This window comes from Oryzias latipes, chromosome 5, assembly GCF_002234675.1.
Source record: "Oryzias latipes chromosome 5, ASM223467v1".
In the NCBI taxonomy this organism is placed as follows: domain Eukaryota; kingdom Metazoa; phylum Chordata; class Actinopteri; order Beloniformes; family Adrianichthyidae; genus Oryzias; species Oryzias latipes.
In genome coordinates this window covers 5,092,230-5,112,665 of record NC_019863.2, presented here as the reverse complement: position 1 = coordinate 5,112,665, position 20,436 = coordinate 5,092,230, and the positions used below count along the sequence as shown (strand labels likewise).

Genomic DNA, 20,436 nt, shown 5'->3' with positions numbered 1-20,436 from the left:
GTTTCAGGTTGGGAGCATAAGTTATCCTTGATGGTTTAATTCAGGGACTGATAGAAAACGTCCTATATCAGGCCAACTGGCTTCTACCACCAAAATACGGAAGTCGATCACATGGTCACTAACGGAATGATTGCGTTGCTTGAGGCTCAGCAAACGACGTGTGGCTTCTTCCTCCTTGCGAGGTTGGTTGAAAACTAACCTGAATTCTCTAATGAAATGATCAAAAGGCAGATGGGAGATGGGGTTGGAAGAGAGAAATGCTTGGGCCCATTGCAAAGCCTTATTTCTGAGAGAATTTACGATTAAAGTGAGTTTACTCTGATCTGTCTGATAGTAACTGGGTGCCTGTTGGAAAATTATTTGACACTGAAGGAGGAAATCTCTGCAAGCATCTACATCACCGTTAAAGGGTTCTGGCTGAAGCCGGAGGTTTTCCTGTGAAGTAGCGGAAGTGGGAGTGGTCATGTTGCTGGAGGTGGAAAGTGAAGCCGTAGCTGTGGAATAAGCAGAGAATTGTCCGGTTATTTCCATCAGGGTTTGTGAAATCCCATCAAGACGTCGAAACAGGTTCTGATGAGCAGAAGCCATCTGAGATAAAGCATTGGGTCTGGAGTTTGGCCAGTTCGTTCTGTCATGATCTTCTTGGCGGAACAGACCCAGACACTGGAACCCGGAAAAAAACACAGGAGAGTTAGATGGCAAATAAAGGAATTTATTTTCCTGGATGAGGATCCGAGGGTGAGTATATGGGAGATTGTCCGATGACGAGATGATACTGGGGTGGCGACCGGGAGTTATGGCTTGGAGTTTTGGCGTGGCTTGAGATCTTGGCGTGGCATGGCTTGAGATCATGGTGTGGCTTGAGGATCTTGACTTGGCTGGAGTCGTGGCGTGGCTGGAGGCTAGGATAGCAGGTGAGTATCAGACTGCTCTTGAGGAGGAAGAACCCAGGTGGACACTCTGGGTAATTAGTCCTGTAGATGAGCAGATGAGTACGAGAGCATAGACTCAAAACAAATGACCAGGCTAAGCACCATAAGGGGCATCGAACTGGTGATGAATGCTGGAGCTGGATCTCCTTAAGGCTGGCAGGTGATGAGATGAGTGTCCACAGCTGGGTCCAATCAGGAAAGCAGAGCAGAGAGGGTAGGGGGAGGAGAGACTGCCAGAGGCACCATGACAAAATATATGCATTTCGAGTTTCTGTGTCTTAGTGTATTTTTGAATGTGTAAAAATTCTGATAAAAAATAATAATGCTTATCAGTTTTTACTGATATTTGAAAGCTTCTTTCGTGCTAAAAACGAGTCCAATGTGCCAAACTGACAACATTATTGAAGACAAACATCTCCCTGTAGAGAAAACAGAAAAGTTGTTTAAACTAAAGCATGGGCTGTGTTTCTGTGAAAACAGTTTTTGTTAGGGGCGATGGTAAATCTGGTTGCAAACTGAGATTTTCTTCCCCCCAAGATAGTAACACTATTTTAAAATTTTCATCATATGGATTTACTTCACTTTTCTGATTTTGTTGAGTTGACATTTTCTTATGTGATTTTTTCTTCTTAAGTAGGGGTTGCTGGTTCACATCTTTCATTATACTACAGGAGATCTCAGTCTCTTGCTCCCTTGTTTGACAGATGATCTCTGTTCCTCCGGAAGTCGCCAACAAACGAGACGTGAAGCAAAGGAGCTGGAGCAGTGTCGCCTCACCCGCTCACCCCCTTGGTTACAGCAGGGAGCACTTCCAGGCAGAGGCCATGGCCACGCACACCACCATCGGCCGCTTCTCTGTGGTGAGCACAGAAGATGATGTCACACAGAGGACACGTTGCAGCCGCTATTCTGCCCCTCCTGACTTTTACCTGGACACGCCACCCTCCTTGACCAAGGGGGAATTCCTTCCTCGTGCTGTGACATCAAACTCGGTTCCTGTGGATGTCACTGTCCACGCTCGCTTCCTGTCCTCGGACTCGGGGGCAGAGAGCAGCCCCGCCAAGCTGGCTCCTTCTACGCAGTCTCAGCAGCCTCGTTCTGAGCGCAGAGGAAGCGACTTGATGAGGAGGGCCATGGCCTTCCTCCGCCGCACCGGTCGCAGCAGCAGCGTGCAGAGTTCCGACTCACCCAGCAGGCATGGAGGCATCCCAGGCTCGGCCTATGCCAGCAGCGATAATGACTCAGAGATGGAGGATTCTGACATCAAGAGGGAATTACAGAGACTAAGGGAAAAGTGAGAATATTCCACTGACTCAAAAAGTTTGTTTTAAATGTAACAACATTTATGTTGTCTTGTATACATTTTCATTGATCCTTTCAGACACCTGAGAGAGATCTCAGAGCTGCAGGCACATCAGAGAGGGGAAGTGGAGCTGCTGTATCGCAGACTTGGCAAAGCTCCTCCTTCGGGTCTTGGTCTCTCACATGTGGCACCGCCTGCAAACCGTAGAAAGAGGTCCAGCAGGCACAGACTAAAGCCTGGAAAACTTCTCAGCCCTCTAGTTCAACAGTTTCGCAATGTCACAACAAAAACCAGCGACTCCAGCAAGTCCAGTGAGCTTCCTAACACCAATTTGACTTTTTAAAAACCAACTATTGCCCACGTCATTCTGATATATGTTGATGTGATCAGGTGTGGTTCCAGCTGCAGGTGAGCCCACGGTGACTTCGAACGGCTCTCCGGCCAAAACAGCTTTCTTCAGTCAAAGCAGGCCGCGGTCATGCACCAGCCACCTCCCCAGCTCGAGCTCGGAGCCCGTGCAGACCCAACAGCCCTGTTCCCTCAAAGGCTCGCTGTCCTCTGACAATATTTACGCTGGACAGCATGGAGATGGCACGGGCACACAACATCCAGCTGGACAAGGTGCAACACACAGCAGCGCTCCTTCCATTAGTCTTTTGATTTTGATGTTCGTGCCTGCTCTCCTTACACTGGCATCTCCTTTCCTTGATTATGCTCTTCTGCAGGATGGTCTAATTATCCTCAACCATCAGAGAGAACGACCTATAAATCCAGTAGCAAGCCACGCGCTAGATTTCTCAGTGGGCCTGTGTCTTTGTCTATCTGTTTGTATCTCCTCTTCCCGCTTACCTTCACTATTTGTTTTTTTATTTTATTCTTAGATTTTTTTCTGTTTCTATTCGCATAATTTTTTTTAATATTGTGTTAAATAGCAAGTTTCTGCTTTGCGTCATCTGCATTACCTCACTTCTAACAAAGTTCTACTTTGCTAGACCCGAGTAGCTTTTTTCTCTGGAAGATGCATTGGGTTAAACATGTTGATAAAAACACAGCCTGACAAAGTCGGTCTAGAAGCTACGCCTAAAACAAGCAGAGCGTTGCCTCATAGTGGCACAGAACCTGAAAATACAAACACATCAAGTGAAATGCTATCATCTTTTACCTAATTTGTCTTTCATGAAGAAAAAGTACTTAAAAGTAAGCAACAAAAATACATTTTTACAGACTAATACTCCTTTAATCAAACCTGCAAGTGGATTTTTTTCTGAAACTATTTTTTGAAAATGTTTGGATTGTTATTAGATTTTGAGGTTTGAATAACCTGATGTGAATATAATCACCGAGCAAAACTTTTGTGCTTTGCCCACTTTGTAACATGAACATGCATGGCAAATACAGCGGAGGAAATATGTTTTTGATTGAGCTGAATTTGTAGGTTTGCCCACTGTAATGAGGGGTGATGGACTTAGGCCCTTAACAACAGAGATGAGTTGAACAGTTTATTGAAAAGGAATTGCAGATCTTAGAGTTGAGCAGGGCTGGATCCGAGAACAGGGTCAAAGCTGTTACCAGAGAGCTGGGGCAGAGCAGAAGCAGAAGATCATCTGGCAGAGGAGTCAACGTTCACTCGTAGGCTGAAACGACCCAATTCTGATTTTTTTCCCCCAATACAACCTGTATCTGATCTTTTCATGACAGTCTGAACGACACAGATCCGAACTTTTTCAAACGCGACCTCCGTCTGAACGGCCAGGCCACATGTATCCTACCCGTACGTCATTGAAACGCTACAAACGTCATTATTCTGCGTTGAAGTAGGCGGAAAAGAGAACATCAACCAATGCAGACGATGCTGCTGAGACCAGTCAGTGGAAGGGAAGCAAGGTCACTGATTTGATTAATATTTGGGGTGACAGCTCTATTCAGGCCAAACCGGGGGGCTCTTATCGCAACTGGGCGGTTTTTGAAAACATTTCCAGCAAAATGGCTGATCTTGGTGTTGAACCTTTCCCGCGATTTTTTTTTTCTTCCACTCCTGTGGTCAGAAGCGCGGGGGACGGAAAGCGGATCCTCCTTCGGGGTTCACTTCCCCGTTCGAACCCTCAGATTCTCCAGAGTGGGACAATAAAGAGTCAGTAGCACTTCTTCTGGGGGAAGCTTTCTTTTATTATCGTTCTCCTTCCTCCCTAACACACAACATGACTGCCCCCGTCTCACTCCCTCCTGCGCTGCACGCGCTCTCTCCTCTCTCTTACACACACACTCGCGCGGCCCCAGCACATACACATCCCCATTCCACAACAGCGGGTGCAGAGGATCCCGGGTCCGATGCCTTCTTAAAATGAGAAGATTGTAATTGTCCTGGCTCCTTTGTGAAAATAAATGTAATAATGCAAAAAGAGCTCTGCTGTTGACATCACTGTTGTTGACATCCATAGTTAACGTTAGCTACTTCCGCAAACAACGCGTGACGTTTTTCGCCGTTGAGTACTCTTCTGCACATGCGGGTCACTTCTGGGTCATTTCACGGTCACACGGGAGATGACAAAAGTTCGCATTTAATTGGAAATGTGAACAGCCTTGCAAAAAAATCGAATTTTTTCAAAAAATCAGAATTGAGCATTAACCCCTGCAGTGTGAACGCAGCCTTGTGGATCTTGGCTGCTTTTATGCTGGACTGAATATGATGAGCTGCAGGTGTGAGGACTGAAATGGAGAAGGGAGGAAAACCTGGGCTGGAATCCGGACGTGACACTCACTTAAAAATAAATTGGCAGTCTGTCATCCTAATAGACCTAGGTCCTGAAGGCAAAACCCTTATTAGCAGCACAGAGGTTAGACATGTTCTATAGTTCATGAGCAGCTTTCTGTACATATTAAGAGGCATTTTGGTCCACTATTCTTCGCAAATAACTTCTAAACCATTAAGATTTAGCAACGGAGCTTCAGCTCTCTCCATAGGTTTTCTATAGGACTGAGGTCCAGAGACTGGCTGGACCACTCCGTGACCTGATATGCGTGTACCTCGTCTCTGCTCCTGCTCCTACACTTGGTTGTGGACTATGCCTCTGACTCGTCTTGGGCCCCCAGCCGTCCCCCAACTCATCTGGATGAAGTCCAACTGCTGGACTATTTAAACATGTAGTTGTAGGGTTAGATGAGCTAATTCTTCTCTAAGATTTCTGATACCCCTGTGACAGACTAGCAAACTGTCCAGGGTGTACCCTGCCTTTTCCCACAAGTGGCCGGGATAGGCTCCGGCAGCCCTGTGACCCCGAAAGGGATAAAACGGCAGAAGATGAATGAATGAATGAATGAATGAATGAATGAATGAATGAATGAATGAATGAATGAGTCAATGAGTCAATGAGTCAATGAGTGAGTTCTGATACATCGCCTGTCAGTCCTGGGGGAGGATCATGTGGACACCCCTGAGGTTTCTTTTTTTTTCCAGAATCTGTTTTTTAGGAGGTTTTCTTTGTTGTTTTAGGCTGATTTCTCTCTGTTCTCATGATCATGGAAACCCCTCCAGGTCAGATCTGGTTAGGAGCTCCACACCTACAGCTGGATCGATGGTCATGTTGTATTTTGGCACAATTGCACCAACAGTTGTCCCCTTAACCTCCAACTTCTTGCTGATGGTTTTATAGTCCATCCTGGTCTTGTGCAGGTCTACAATCTTCTCCCTTAAATCCACTTTAGTCTTTCCATGTTGGAGAGTTTGGAGTCTGACTGATGGAGTGATTCTGTGGTCCGGTGTCTTTTCTACAGATGATTAGGTCAAACAGGTGTCTTCAGTTCAGGTGACAGGTTGATTAGGAGAGTCTAACTGGTCTGTGTGAACCAGAACTCTTAATGGCTACTAGGGGATCAAATACTTATCTCCCTCGATGAAATGCAAATGAATTTAAATTAATTCTTTAAAAGTCGATTTCTTGATTTTGTTTGTGATTCTTTCTGGGTGGGTGGAGTGTTCCTGCCCCAGGTGGAGGAGTTTAAATATCTTGGGATCTTGTTCTCAAGTGAGGGAAGATTGGAGCGCTAGATCCACAGGCAGATTGAAGCAGCGTCCGTGGTTATGCGGTTGCTGTACCGGTTTGTTGTGGTGAAGAGAGAGCTGAGTCAGAAAGCAAAGCTCTCAATTTGGTCTTTGGATCTTTGTTCCAATATTCATCTATGGTCATGAGCTCTGGGTCATGACCCAAAGAACGAGGTCCTGGATACAATCGGCTGAAATGAGATACCTCCGTAGGGTGGCTGAGCGCTCCCTGATAGGGAGAGGAGCTCGGTCACCCGGAGGGAGCTCGGAGTAAAGCCCCATCTTCTCCACGTCCAGAGGAACCTGTTGAGGTGGCTCGGGCATCTAGTCCAGATACCTCCTGGACCGGGAAAGAGCCAGAACACGCTGGAGAGACTACATCTCTCGGCTGGCCTGGGAACACCTCTGGGCCCCCCCCAGAGGAGCTGGAGGAAGTGACCGGGGCGAGGGAAGTCTGGGCATCTTTTCTTAGACTGCTGCCCCCTTGACCCGGCCTCGGATAAACTGGATGGATGGATTTTCTATGTCTCACTATTCAAATAAATCTACCATTAGGGTGACAGACTGTCTATGTTGGCAAATATACAAAGTCAGCAAGATATCAAATACTTTTTCCCTCCACTGTAGATCACCACAAACTTTTTTTGTTTTCATTGTCGCTGCTATTTATTACATTATTTTAGAGTAACCCTAAAATAACTTTCCTTCCATAAATCTTGTGTTGTGCTCAAGTAGTGCAATTGTTCTTGACATTTTTTTTGCTTCATTTTCATTTATCAGCAGTAATCAATTGTATTATTTTGCATCGCATCTCACTCTTTATATTAATGCAAATGAATGAAGAAGTAGGAAAGCGGTTAGCATTCAATCTTCTTTTGTCTAACAGGGTCGACACTGAAGCGCCTGTGTCTTGGGAAAGAGCGAGGCAGCAGTACGTAGAACTGTTTAAAAACAAAATCACGTGGCTCTTATCAATGAAGTGGCATAATAAAAAACTGTGTTTGTTTAGGATATGGAGCTTCAGCATCAGGAGCTTTTAATCAACCACAACAAACGACCAGTGGTGTCACTCCTCCTCCCCATCAGCCTGTGATGGGCCTCGCCCAGGCTCAGGCCAACAACAGCAACAACAAAACAGGGACATACGGAGGCACAACCACAAGTTCCAAAGAACACAACCTGCCTGAAGACTTGCAACGGCTGATGGACGACTGGGCCAAGGAGGTTCTGATTGTTACTCACCGGCCACGTACCAGCTCTCTGAGTGTTGGTGGACCGCAATTCAGGGACCCTGTTGTGCCTCAAGCCCTTCATCAGCCTGCTGGTACTTTGGATGTAAGTTTCATGCTGTTTGGTTGGTTAGAATTTCAAACCTTGTTTTCAGCAAGTTCGCCTTTGTGACAATAGGTTACAATTGGATTAACCTCAATTAAAATGATTTAATTTTAGAAAAATCAGCAACATAGAATAAACATTCATCTTCTTAACCCGTTTTGTCCCTTTCGGGGTCACGGGGCTGCTGGAGTCCATCCCGGCTAATCATGGGTAAGGGCAGGGGACATCTTGGGCAGGTTGCCAATCTATCACAATCACACACCCATGCACACTCACATTCTTTTTTTTTTTTTTTTTTTTTTTTTTTAACTTGTCCTGTCCAACAGCTAGGCAAACAGATGAGAGCTGAGGGCCTCTTGTGTTGGACATATTTTATTTTAACAAGAGGGGTTATTCATCTTCAGACAAACCAAAGGTATGTCTGAATAAACCCCTTTTGCAATTGAGGCCAAACTTTATTAATTTCAATCATGTTTGAAAACCTTTGGTGTTGGACCGGACGGAAAAGGAAAGAGGGGAAGAAGAGAGAGGGACGTTAGAGAGAGGGGGGGGGGTAGGAGGGTGATAATAGGAGGGGAAGGGGGGTAAGACCATGAAGCAGCATAGAGCAGACAGGTTTACTGGTTGTTTATCATTACGGTACGGTTCAAATGTAGTACAAAAAGGGCGGGGCCTGTTCACACACACTCAAATATTATCAACACACCTGCTAGCTGCAAAAATGTCCACATGTCAACATGTACACAAAACAGATAGTGTTCACGAACGCATACCTATGCCTTTAAACCAACTAGTGTGAAATCTTTCATTCATTCAATCATGCAAACTATTGGTGCAAAGGTGAGCTAACACCTGTGCTCAAGTGAGTGTTTATGTTCTTCTAAAATGGAGGGTGGAATGTGAAAAGAAGGAGGAGGAGCGCCCAGCCTCCCCCATACGCAGACCCCTGCCGCAGCAGCAGCGGCAGCCGGAATTCCCCCAACGCCACATGGGAACAGGCAGGGAACAACCGCCCCCCGGGCGACACAGACCGCCACCCAGGCCAGGGCCAGCAGGACCGCCGCGAGGCCCCCAGAGCCAGAGAGCAGGGAGGCGCGGAGGGAAAGAGAGCGCCGCCCCAGCCCAGCCAGGAAAGCAGCCCCCCCGCCGCGCCGGAAGAGCCCAACGCAGGGCCCCACCGGAGAGGGACGCCCACAGCCCCAGACGAGCACCCCACCACCACCCAGGAGTTCCGGGCATCCCCCCGCCCCGACCCCAGGTACGAGCCAGGACCCCCCAAGGGAGACCCGCTCCGCACTCCAGGCAGCCACCCACCCGGCCCACGGTTGGTCCAGGTAGGAGCAAGGCAGGGGCCCGCCGCCCCCGCCCAGGAGGGGGGAACCCCGGGGAAAAAAGGGCGGCCCACAATGGGTGTTATAAATATGGCCCGACCAGGCTCGGCCATGTTGGAAGTTTGGCGGGGCACAGCGCCCAGGGGCAAGGACCAGGACCCACCCCCCAGGGACACGAACACCCCCGGCTCAGGTGTAATATGAACCCCCCCACCGCGCGGAGAGAGCACCGCCGGGCCCAGGGAGCCGGCACCCAAGGGACACGGCCGCCATCGCCAAGGGGCCCGCACCCCCCACCAGGGAAGGGGTAGGGGACAGATGGACCCAGGTCCCACCTTCCTTGTAAAATGTGTGTGCGTGTATGGGTGTTTGTGTGCATGTGTGTGTGTGTTTATGTTTGAATGTATATATTGAAGGGGGAGGGGTGTGTGTACTAAGGGGGGTGCAGTTAAAATTGGCGAGTAGGGCACTAAGGGGACATCTCCTGATTACTCACAGTGATGTCCCCTCACCCTCCACACCAAGGGGCCCTAAATGTCTAAGGTGCGGTTAAAATTGGCGGGTAGGGTGCCAGGAGGACATCTGCTGCTTGCTTGCAGTGATGTCCAAGCACCCCCCCTACCAAGGACCCTACATGTCTAAGGTGCAAATAAAACCGAAAGAGGGGGGGCCCACTCCATACGGCAACCATAGGAGGGGGGCCACTCCCAAGTAGCCCCCCCCCAAGGCGCATCGCAGGCTAGACCCCCCACCCCCTCACCCTAATATGAGGTTATATGAGGAAGGGGGTAAGTTGGGGACAGCTGGTAGACTGTCCCCCGGTGGTCAAACAGCTGTCCCCCAGCCCACCCCCAGCAAAGGGGCCAGGGCCACCCAGCCCAGGGGCCCCACCCCCGGAGGCGCCGACACCCCAGGCCCGGCACCACCCACCCCACACAGAGAGAGAGGAGCCAGAAAGCGTCGCCCCCCCCGGAGCCCAGGCCCCCACCCCCAGCCCCCAGACGCCGGCCCTAGAGGAGCTCTGGTCAGGCCTCGAAGGGACCGAGGAGGCCAACTGGCCGAGGCAACCACTGATTGCCTCAGCGGAGACCCCGACCCGTTAGCCCCCCCGACCCGTACCAATAATGGGCCCCCCCTCCCCCCCTGAACGCCCCCCCACAGGACAGGGCCGACAAGCCCCCCACCCCACCCCACCCCAGACCCCGCAGCCAAAGCGGGTGACACCCAGAGCGACCGGGGGCCCCGAGAGGGCTGTCCCGTCCCGTCCCAGAGCCAGGGAAGGGCCGATCCCAGCCCCAGGTGCAGATGGGCAGTCCATCCGGCGCCGCTACCCCCCCCCGAGCAGGGCCCCCGCCAACCCCCCCCAGCACAGGCAAAGGGACCACCCCCCCAGCCAGCCAAGCCAGACCACCACCCCACCCCCCCACCACGCACCCCCACACCCAAGCCCAGAGGACTTGCACACTCACATTCACAATTTAAAGTAACCAATGAACCTGTGAAGCATGTTTTTGGACGGTGGTAGGAAGTTAAGGAAACCCACGCATGAACACGCATGATAAGAACATGCAAACTCCAAATAGAGAGGCCCCCATTGGCCCATTGGTACCCCAGGCGGTTCTTGCTGTGAGGCAAGAGCGCTAACCACTGCGCAACCGTGCAGCTTAGATTAAAAATAGATTTTTTTTTAATCTATGTTAAAAAAAATGGATTGAACATAGATTAAAAAAACAATCAATTTTGAACAATACACAAAGTGATCTTTTAGTTAAATAACTGCAATCTACAAATGTCAAATTTAGAGTCTGTGCGGGTCACCGATAGTGTGAGAGCTTTTAATTCAAATACAATTTTGCTTTTGCCCAAATATATGGAAGCTTTAAATCACAAGAAACCATATTTAATTAACATAGATCCTAATGTGCTTATTTCACATTTGATCTAAATAGTTAGGAAAATTGTTTTTTTTACGTTGTAACCATGCTGTGGTGATAGTGCAGCAGGTGCTTTTTATTGCCCTACTAAAAAATAAGATTTACCATCAAAAAAATGACATTTTAGGGGAATTTCCACATTCATACTTCCTCCAGAACAGAAGAGCAGCCCACACAGAATAAAGTTATGCACCCCAGAAATAATGGTTATTCAGCTGAAAGCTGACAATATGCTGGTTTCCCTTTTGTTTGTTTTTTCCTCGAAGACCACAAGTATTTTGTTACCAACAAGAACAGAGTCCCTTTCCACACTGATACACTGTGACTCAATCTCTTTTAAAGTTCTTTATTTTGGTTACTGTAGGCTGTAACCAACGCCATACAGCTTGCCCAAAAACTGTCCCCAACTTTAATTCGGGCACCAAGCCCTCCCATTTTTTTTATTCGGCCAATAGCTGAACTCTGTTAGCCCAAACCCCCGAAGACAAGCTGAGCGACAGAACTGAGGGCCAACCAGCATTTCTGTCTGATGTGTTCAATGAAGCGCTTCCAGGGCTGAGGTAAATGAAGAGCTGTGGACCAGGACGTCATCTAGATACACTACACACTCTGGGGAATGTTTATCAAAACCTTTTCTATCAGTCTTTCAAATGTGGCTAAGGTGTTGCAGAGGCCAAAAGCGAAAGCCTTGAACAGCCAGGGGTCCCCACCAGTAACAAAGGCGGTTTTTGGTTTTGCTTTGGAGAGGACAACCAAGATGATGCTGCTACTGCATCCAGAATCTCATCGATGCGTTGGAGAGGGTACAGGTCTTTCCTGGTCCCTTTGATAAGAGCTCTAGAGTCCACACAGAAACACCATTAATTTTTGTTTTTCTTTGGCACCACAACGACTGCTGAAGCCCATGGACTCATGGAGGGCTCAATAAGGCCCGTCTGTTGCATCTCCAGCAGGGCTTTTCCTGCAGCAGACTGTAGCTTAAGGAAGCCTCTAGCAGAAGACTCCATGGCAGCTCTTGCAGGTGACAGACCTTCACAGTTCCTCTTCCATACATCCCTCACCGCTTTTCTGTGTCTGCAGGTGTTCTATTCGCAAATGGCTCAGATGACTCACCTGTATATATAATAGGGACAGAGCTCTTTCCTTCCCCTGAATCAGACTTGGTTTTGTCGTTGTGGTCAGGATGTGAATCACATGGAACCCCGATCTAGTGGAAATCCGGATCATCTGGATAACATGTTCATCAGAAAATTCAAGGGTTCCTCTTCTGGTATCAATAACACAGCTTTGGACCCGCAAAAACTCAAGGCCTAGTATGCATTCTACCAAGTCAGCAACCCACACAGGCCAATTCAATCCACTATTCCCCACCTCCAGAGTCACTACAGCCTCCCCCTTCATAGAAATCCGTTCTCCAGTAACAGTCTGTGGCTTAACATTGGTAGGAAGGGTGGCTTTATTATTCCTCACCACAGCAGGGGTAACCAATGTTGCAGATGATCCCGTGTCCACTAAGGGCTAAGCATGATGCTCCATTTAAACTCATCGTTATGAACGAGTAGTCACAGACCCAGGTTCGGCCCAAAGTCACAAGTCTCTCAGATTGGTCATCTTTGCCCCAGACATGGTCAGCATTCCTTTTCTGCAGCCCCAATCGGGATGTTGTACCGCATTGTCCCGCTTATGCGGGCCTCTTGTTCCCGTTTTCCTGGTTGTGAAGGCAGTCACGAATTTCTGAGGTTTCCCACAACCCCAGCAGGTTCCAGATTAGCTCCAGTCACTTTGGCGGTGGGTCGTGGAGGCCTGTTCTTCCTCAGGCTCACAGCTCTCACTAGTTGAAGTCAGCTCCTCTGCCCATGCAGGCCCCCTGGTGTTAGCCTCTGATACACTTGCAGCTCTAACCTCCAGAGGGGCCTCAGAATCTACTCTGGAGGAGGGCGTCCGTAGCATCTCTCTCTCTCTGGCCAGCTCCAGGGCCTCCTGCAGTGACTTAGGTTGTGTTAGTTGGGTTTGAACACAAAGGTTCTTAGCTCTTTCTGAATGGCTGGGGGCATGTAAGCATAGGTCTGGTAAACTAATATAAGATTTTGAAACCAACTCCAATGGATATCTAAAAACTGCTTTTTATAGAATAATTTAATAATTTCAAGACTCTATGATTACCCCTTTTAATTGCAGGTCATCCCAGAGACCTGATAACAATTGAGTAAATCAGGGGTCTTGATTGCTTACCGACCACAACCCAGCAGCAGCAGTTACAAAATTTTGTTTCACTCATTAGAAAAAAAAGACATAGACTTGTATTCATGCTATTTTAACTAATATGATAAATATAAATTAATTTTTTTTGCTTGAATAAAGCAAGAGTATAAAGAAAAAATAGCCATTTTTAAAAAAAGAAATTGTTTATAACTTTTGACAGTGCTTTACATTACTTCTTACCGTATCGAACCATCTCAATGCAGAAATTATAGTAGTAGTGTGATTTTAACAGTGATAAAAATAACTATACAGTTTATTTTACCGGAAGTGTTGCATCTCAGCCAGAAATTCATAAATGTAACTGAAATTGATTTAAAGCTAATCAAGTGACCATAGTCGTTTTTTTTGAGCACAAGTCACACTTAAAAACCTTGAATTTCTTTAAAAAAAATAGTTGATCTGCTTTATAATCTATTCTAGTGTGCCTTAAATGTGGATTAATGTTTTAACTACTGACCTACAATTGATTTTTAATGTTACATGACGCTTAAAATCTGTCAAAATGTTTTAGGACGACTTTGGTAAACGATGAGGCATTATGGGTACCATATTCGGGAGCCTTGCAGATTTCCCTCAATTGTTTGTGAATACGTTGAATAAGGTTTGTCTTATCTGACTGTTTAGTTCAAAATATGGGACTTTTTAAATGTAAAAACGTTTTGTTTTTCTTAAACCAGAGAGCCACAATAGAGGGGTAAAAGAACCACATGTGGCTCCAAAGCTCCAGGTTGCAGACCCCTGAACTCAATTATTAGTTATTACTACCAGGTGAATTTTTTTTTTTAATTATTTGCTCTTTTTAGCCCCTTGTTGTCCCAGTACCAACTTTTTTAAGATCTACATGAGAGGTGAAATTAAGCCTCTCACGAGCCTACTTAATACATTATTTAAATATGTTTACATTAAGAATATAAAATAGGTTTTTAAAATGAAATATGGACTTTTTGGTGAAGTAATCTGCAACACATTGGCATTGTTTTTCATGATAGTTCCCTGACTGTGGAGTCTTGAAGTGTGATCAAAAGAGCAGAGCATTGTGTCAACAAGAAAACTAGCAAAAGAGCAGACACAGCTGCACCAATATTTCTCTGACGAACTTTACACTACAAAGTTCTGTTTTCCCATTGGTCGATGTGAATAAACATGTTACAGCAGATGTTTGCACAAGCCAGAAAAATTAGACATCCTGCTGACAAAATTTGGATTGAAATAGTTTTTCATGAACTGTTGACTTTAAATGTTGTGTAAAACTCTGTTTTTACATGAAATCTTTGCCTTTTAGATGTCACCATGGACCTCTCTGCAAGCAGGAACCTACAGTGTGCCACAGCCATGGTCCGACAGCCCAGGGTCTGCAGTGATGACCATCCCCTCCCCAGGACCGCACCACATTTTTCATCCACAGTCTCCTGCTCCATTCATGGCCTCTCCTTTGTCTTTCAACCAGTGGTCTGGCTTCAACTTTCCTAATCCTTCCGAGGTCTTTACCTTTCCTGCAATGCCCTTAGGTCACGATGCCTGCTGCCCTAATCCAGCTTCCCTGCAGTCTCTAACTGACCCCAAGGCGAGGACTCTCTAGTCTGAACAGTGCCGTGTCTTCCACTCTGTTTCCAAAAATGTACTTAAAGCTTTGGTCAGAACCATGTGGATATAGTGTATATATGTAGCCAGCATGTAAGTTACCATGTGTACATAATTCATACATATTGCATTATTAATATGATCATTTTCATCATTTTTTTGATTTTAGTCAACATACCTCATCCTCATAATATAGGAAATACTCTGGTGAAATCTAATGCTATTAACAGTTATAGTTAGCTCATTCAGACTTGAAAATCTACAGTTCTGTTCTTTGGGCTTATACATTACCAGTTAATGAATGTACATAGTGTATCATTGATTACTATGTTTAGTTTGTTCCTCTTTTCCTTCACTGATAATGCCCTTTGTACATAGAAATGGATATTAGTTTGTAAATAGCCTTGTGTATTTGTAACACTAGTTAATTCATAGACCGGTGCTGCAGCTATGTGTCTTAAAGCAACACCTTATGAATCATGCCATCACTGTGAAGACTTGACCTCATGGTCATTAGGACCCGTTGCGTTCGTCTGCTCTCTCATGTCAATCAAGGATAGGTTTGGTTCTTCTCTGATGAAATGCTTCCAGCACAAATGCTTGAATTATCTTTTGAGGAATTTGAATGAACTTGAATTTTATCTTCCGGTGCAAAAATGCCTTTGTGAGTGCCTTGATCTGCAATTTTGGTTATTTGAAGAAAAGCATTTAGACCTAAAGCAGACACTGGATGTTCTACATACGGAGCGATGAGTCCACAATAAGGACCATTGTTTCATGCAAAAACAAAACATGATTTAAACCTAATACTAAAAAACTAAATCAAAGATTGTAAAGGACCTCATGCGCTTGGTCTAAGGTTTTTCCTTTGCTCACTAAAGTCATTGGGAGTTGCACTGCCACCTGCATCACAGCCTGCATAACACAACACGAATAATCTGAATGTTCACAGGTGGATGTGATTTTCATGTAAGGACTAAAGACCCACAACACCAATCGAAATTCTAAAACTCTCACACGAGTAATCTGTAGCTTTATTTATGGTTGCCTTTATGTGATTTTGAGAGATTGTTGGATGGCTGACTGTGAAGGTTGTGGAGTAATTTAAAGCTGTAAATAACATCATTGTACTTTCTTTAAGTATGCTATACACTTTTAAATCAGGAATATTTATTTCTTATCACAAGAATCTGGCCCTTGAACAGTTTGCATTCCCCATCAAGAATTTGATATCTCAATATATTTAGAGAAGCAACAATTTTTAATTGTTTTAAATTTGGCAGTTTGGTAATTTAGTTTTAGAAGCTAAAACAATTAGAAACATGTTTCAAATTGTTTCACCATGAAAAGAAAAATAAGCCATAATATCCACATTTTGAATTTATGTTCTAAGGTAGACCAGCTTAACTGACCATTAGGTTTTAGAATTGATAAAGTTTGTTATCAAGCTACAAAATAACCTTTTTTTTTAAATAGGTCAAATTGAAATAACAATGTTCCATGAGTGCAGTGAGAAAATGTTCTTTTGTTATTGTGATATGGATAGAGTTTATTTTAGGATAAAGGATTTTTAGTTTGCACATCTCCTATGCAGTTATTTTTTAGCGTTACAGCACAGCTTTTGTCTTAATCTCTTTTGCATTTGCAATAAAAGCTAAATGTATTATTGTTTTGGCCTGCTGCATCATCTGTTCTATGGGCCCTCGCCTGACCTTTAAAAGATCAGATAAAGCTGTACATACCTGAAGATATAAAAATAAATTTTTGCTTGACAACAAAAATATGGCTGTGCTGGTTTTTCTTGAGATTTTTACACTTCTGCTGTTTTTGTTTGAGGGAAAGTTGTGGGTGCCAAAGTTCTGGTACATTATTCAAGTTACACAATCAATGTCATGTCAACAGTTCGGCACAGAGAGAGCTGATTTACGGGAAAGTGTTCAGTTTGTTTGTGGACTTTATTTTAATACTTCTTAGGAGCATAATCGGTTTAAAAGATAATCTCTACAGAACCTATTTCCCTCAATTGTGACACTTAATTCGTCACTATGCAGAGGAATGCATTTTCCCAAATCTGGTTTTAGCTGCAGACATTTTTGTGTGTGAAGGGGTGGGTAATGCGGGGGTGGGATGTTTAAAGAGAGAGAGAGGTTTGACTTTGGTCCTCGAAGATACTGGTCAGGTGTTTAAAGTCCAGCTGCAGCTGCCTGGGTCTCACTAGGCTCTGAAGCATCATGGGGAGAGCGGTGGTGGGACTCACCGTCTTTGGGCTGCTGCTGGCTTCTGCTGTCACACAACCGAACCAGGTATGACCAGGCTTTAGATAGGATACATAGAAACATACATGTTTTATAATGATCTGTTAAAAAATTAGATTTCTCGATGGTTAACTCTGTGTTTGAAATGAAAAATACAAAGGCAAAAATGAAAACGCAAATTGCTCACGTCACAGGATTACTCAAATTAAACTTGTACATAGACTCCATTGGTCTAAAGCAAAACTTACAAAATTCATTCCAGATATTAATCCAGTTTGTGATCGATGTTAACAATCAACGGCCACCACCTCACATATGTTTTGGTCGTTTGTAAAATTAAGTTGCTTCTGGCAGTCAATATTTAAAGTATTTTCAGATGTTTTACAAAGGCCTATAAAACCTTCTCTAATTTCTGCAATATTTGGTGTAATCCCACTGGATCTTAATCTCAACCACAAAGCACAAATCATAATTAAAGCTACAAGTAGCATTTAGCGGGCCCGAGCATGTGCGACCGCATGGCACGAGCGACCGCCCCGTGAGCAACGCCCTGCTCGAGCCATTCTCGTCGTTTTTTCTTGTCCATTCTGGAGCTCCAAGCAATTGTTATTACGACAGCAGCCTGGGGGGGGGCTGTAATTTTTTATAAATCATCTGTTACACTTTTAAGTCTGAAAAAAATATGGAAGGCAGCAAACACAGATCCCTACCGTTTTTAATTTTTTTGTGTTGATATTTCAAAGATAAGTTATGCAAAAAAATAGGTGTTTGCAGTTTTGCCTAAAAAGACGTTTTCGGACCTTTTTGGATGAAATGCTGTCTAAAAGTTCACCTGTAACTTCAATCATTCTGAATTTTTTTAGGAAGCAGTAGCACATAAATGCCTATGAAAGTTGAATTCTTGGTGCTGATAACCTAAACAGAATTTATGCTAAAAATCTTTGTTCAGTCCAAAATTGCATAGGAAAAACACCGGTATGAAGTTTCTCGTAGACCCTATAGTGCTATCTATCAAAGTTGGAGATTTGTAAGAGGCATCTAACTCTGAAATCTCAGCTTCCTGAGACAAACGGCTGATTTGCTATGAAGCTTTGTTTTATGAGTAAGTGCAATTGACCACTTCCTGTTTGGGGGGGCCTTATGAAGGCACAGTCAGATGTACACCCATGAAATTTTAGATGATGAGAGAGGACCTTTCTGAGTATCTCCAGTTTTAATTTCATGCACGTCGGACGAAGCGCAGAGAAAAGATAGGTCAGAATGTGACATAAAATGTATTTGTCAATATCTAGGTGGCGCTGTGGAGTTCGTCCAAGATTGTCATATCCATTGGTTCAGAATGGAAGCCTCATTACCTCCATTGAATTTCAGTGAGATTGGACAAGGAATGTGCACGTGAGAGCAACTTTTGTGTGCACAGCGAGACGCCCAACTTCGCCGCTCTGTCACGACCACACCCCTGCGTTCAAAGTTATGGCTTTTTATCAGAGTAAACTTCAATGGCTTTTCAACAGATGGACATCATTTTGAGGTGTGTCGGCTCATCCTACTTGGAGCAGTGATGCTCCAAGTCAAACATGTCATTTCCTGCTGCCAGCAGGTGGCGCTACACTTGTTCCAGATTCTTCCACTGCAGATGTGTTCAGAGTCAGACTACAATCATGCATATCAACTTTGGATCAGATTGGATTTTGCATGGCTGAGTAATGGCCATTTTTCTTTTCATGGCGTGTTTTCAAAATGACCTCCAAGTTCGACGCGCCGCCACGGTCACAAACATCCGTAATACCTTTAAAGCTTCGCAATTTAACATCGGACATGGGTCTAGTTTACAAAACCAAAGTTTGGAGTCATTATTCATAAATCTCTAGGAGGAGTTCGTTCTAGAAGGAGGCCTACAAATGTCCAAAATAGAGCAAAAATGACATATTGACACCAATATAGCAGACTTCCTGTGCGACTGACAGCTTGGTACCAAGAGACTTTTTTGTAGGTTTCCATCTGATGAACATGTCCTGAAAAAATCAAGCTTGTATGTCAAAGCATATGCGGGGGCTCGGGACAAATGTCACTGTAGGTGGCGCTGTCGAGCCGTTTTTGTGCGCCCATGCCAATCTCCTGTAAAATACGAAATTTTTCGCGACTCCTGATGTGTGTGCCAAATTTGGTGAGTTTTGGGGTATGTTAAAGGCCTCAAAAAGGCGACTCTTCCGTCGGAAGAAAAAGAATAATAATTAAAGCTACAAGTAGCATTTAGCGGGCCCGAGCACGTGCGACCGCATGGCACGAGCGACCGCCCCGTGAGCAACGCCCTGCTCGAGCCATTCTCGTCGTTTTTTCTTGTCCATTCTGGAGCTCCAAGCTATTGTTAATACGACAGCAGCCTGGGGGGGGGCTGTAATCTGTTGCTTTAAGGGACAAAGACTTTTGCATATAGCATGAAAAAAATTCAAGCAATGATGATAATTGCTATCACTGTCCCTAAGGATGAGAACAATAGAACTCATTCAATTTCCACTACAATGTCTAGATGAGTGTCAGCTATGTCTGATAACTTGGCCAATTAGCTGGACCGGGATCTTGCAAAGTGCAGGTGGTTAACGTCCAGTGTGATGAGTCTGTGGACGGCAACAGTACAGCATAGCTTTTGGTTTCCACAAGAGAAGAACTCCTGACACATCTGCCCTAACAGACAACTACAAGAGGAGTTGAAATGTATAACACGGTGAAGGAGTTTTTGTGCAGAAAAAGGTACAATTCGAAAAGCTGGTAGCAGTGACTGCAGATGGGACTCCTGCTATGATCAATAGACAAACAGGTTTCATCACTCACTGTAAAGCTGACCCAGACTTTCCAAAATGTCTGCATTACTGCTGCTTCATTCACCAGCACGCCTTATGTGCAGAAGTGATTGGCTCTGGACATATAATGACTCTTATTCTGAAAATCGTAGACAACCTCAGCTGCAAAGCAAAACAGCACAGGATTTTTAAGGTGCTATTGGAGGAGATGTCTGTTGAATATGGTGAATATGAACATTGTGAATCTGAACTTGCATTCTTGACTGACATTACTGGAAAACTAAACCACTTGATCTGCGAGCTGCAAGACAATGGCAAAACTATTTTTTTTTGACCAGCCTGCCTGAGCCAGTGTTTTTCTTGTGGGGATCTTTTCTGCCAGGGCTTGTCAGCTTGGTCAGTGGATGTTGCTGCAGTTGTCTCCCTTGCTGGGACAGCTGGAGTTAAACACAGCAGCTCACGGCTCTGAAGTGGACCCCGTTGCTGTCCCAGTCTGGATGGGCACTGTGGCGATGTTCCAATGGCCAGGCTGGCTCCTGGTATAAAGAGATTCCCAAATACCATTTCCTAACCGCAGAGCCAAGGATGTGTTTACATGTTTAGGTCAAAAATGTGATGGACAGCTTCATGTTGTCTATTGATGTAAGTTTAAACCTAAACATG

At 45.1% G+C, this 20,436-nt stretch overlaps 1 protein-coding gene across 3 annotated transcripts in view; it reads left to right on the top strand.

The window, feature by feature from the left end:
• LOC101157048 (serine/threonine-protein kinase WNK2) overlaps positions 1-17,139 on the top strand; it is a 44,633-nt gene extending 27,494 nt beyond the window's left edge. Inside the window, exons 24-30 of one of the 3 annotated variants that reach the window (XM_023954766.1) lie at positions 1,637-2,226; positions 2,314-2,546; positions 2,626-2,856; positions 2,961-3,035; positions 7,161-7,205; positions 7,284-7,609; positions 14,419-17,139. In XM_023954766.1, the coding sequence (XP_023810534.1) occupies positions 1,637-2,226; positions 2,314-2,546; positions 2,626-2,856; positions 2,961-3,035; positions 7,161-7,205; positions 7,284-7,609; positions 14,419-14,715 (1,797 nt within the window). In that variant the 3' untranslated portion in view covers positions 14,716-17,139. Of the gene's footprint in view, positions 1-1,636; positions 2,227-2,313; positions 2,547-2,625; positions 2,857-2,960; positions 3,060-7,160; positions 7,206-7,283; positions 7,610-14,418 lie in introns of all 3 variants that reach the window. The other 2 variants (XM_023954768.1, XM_023954767.1) reach the window with 2 other exon arrangements.
• The last annotated feature ends 3,297 nt before the right edge of the window (positions 17,140-20,436 follow it).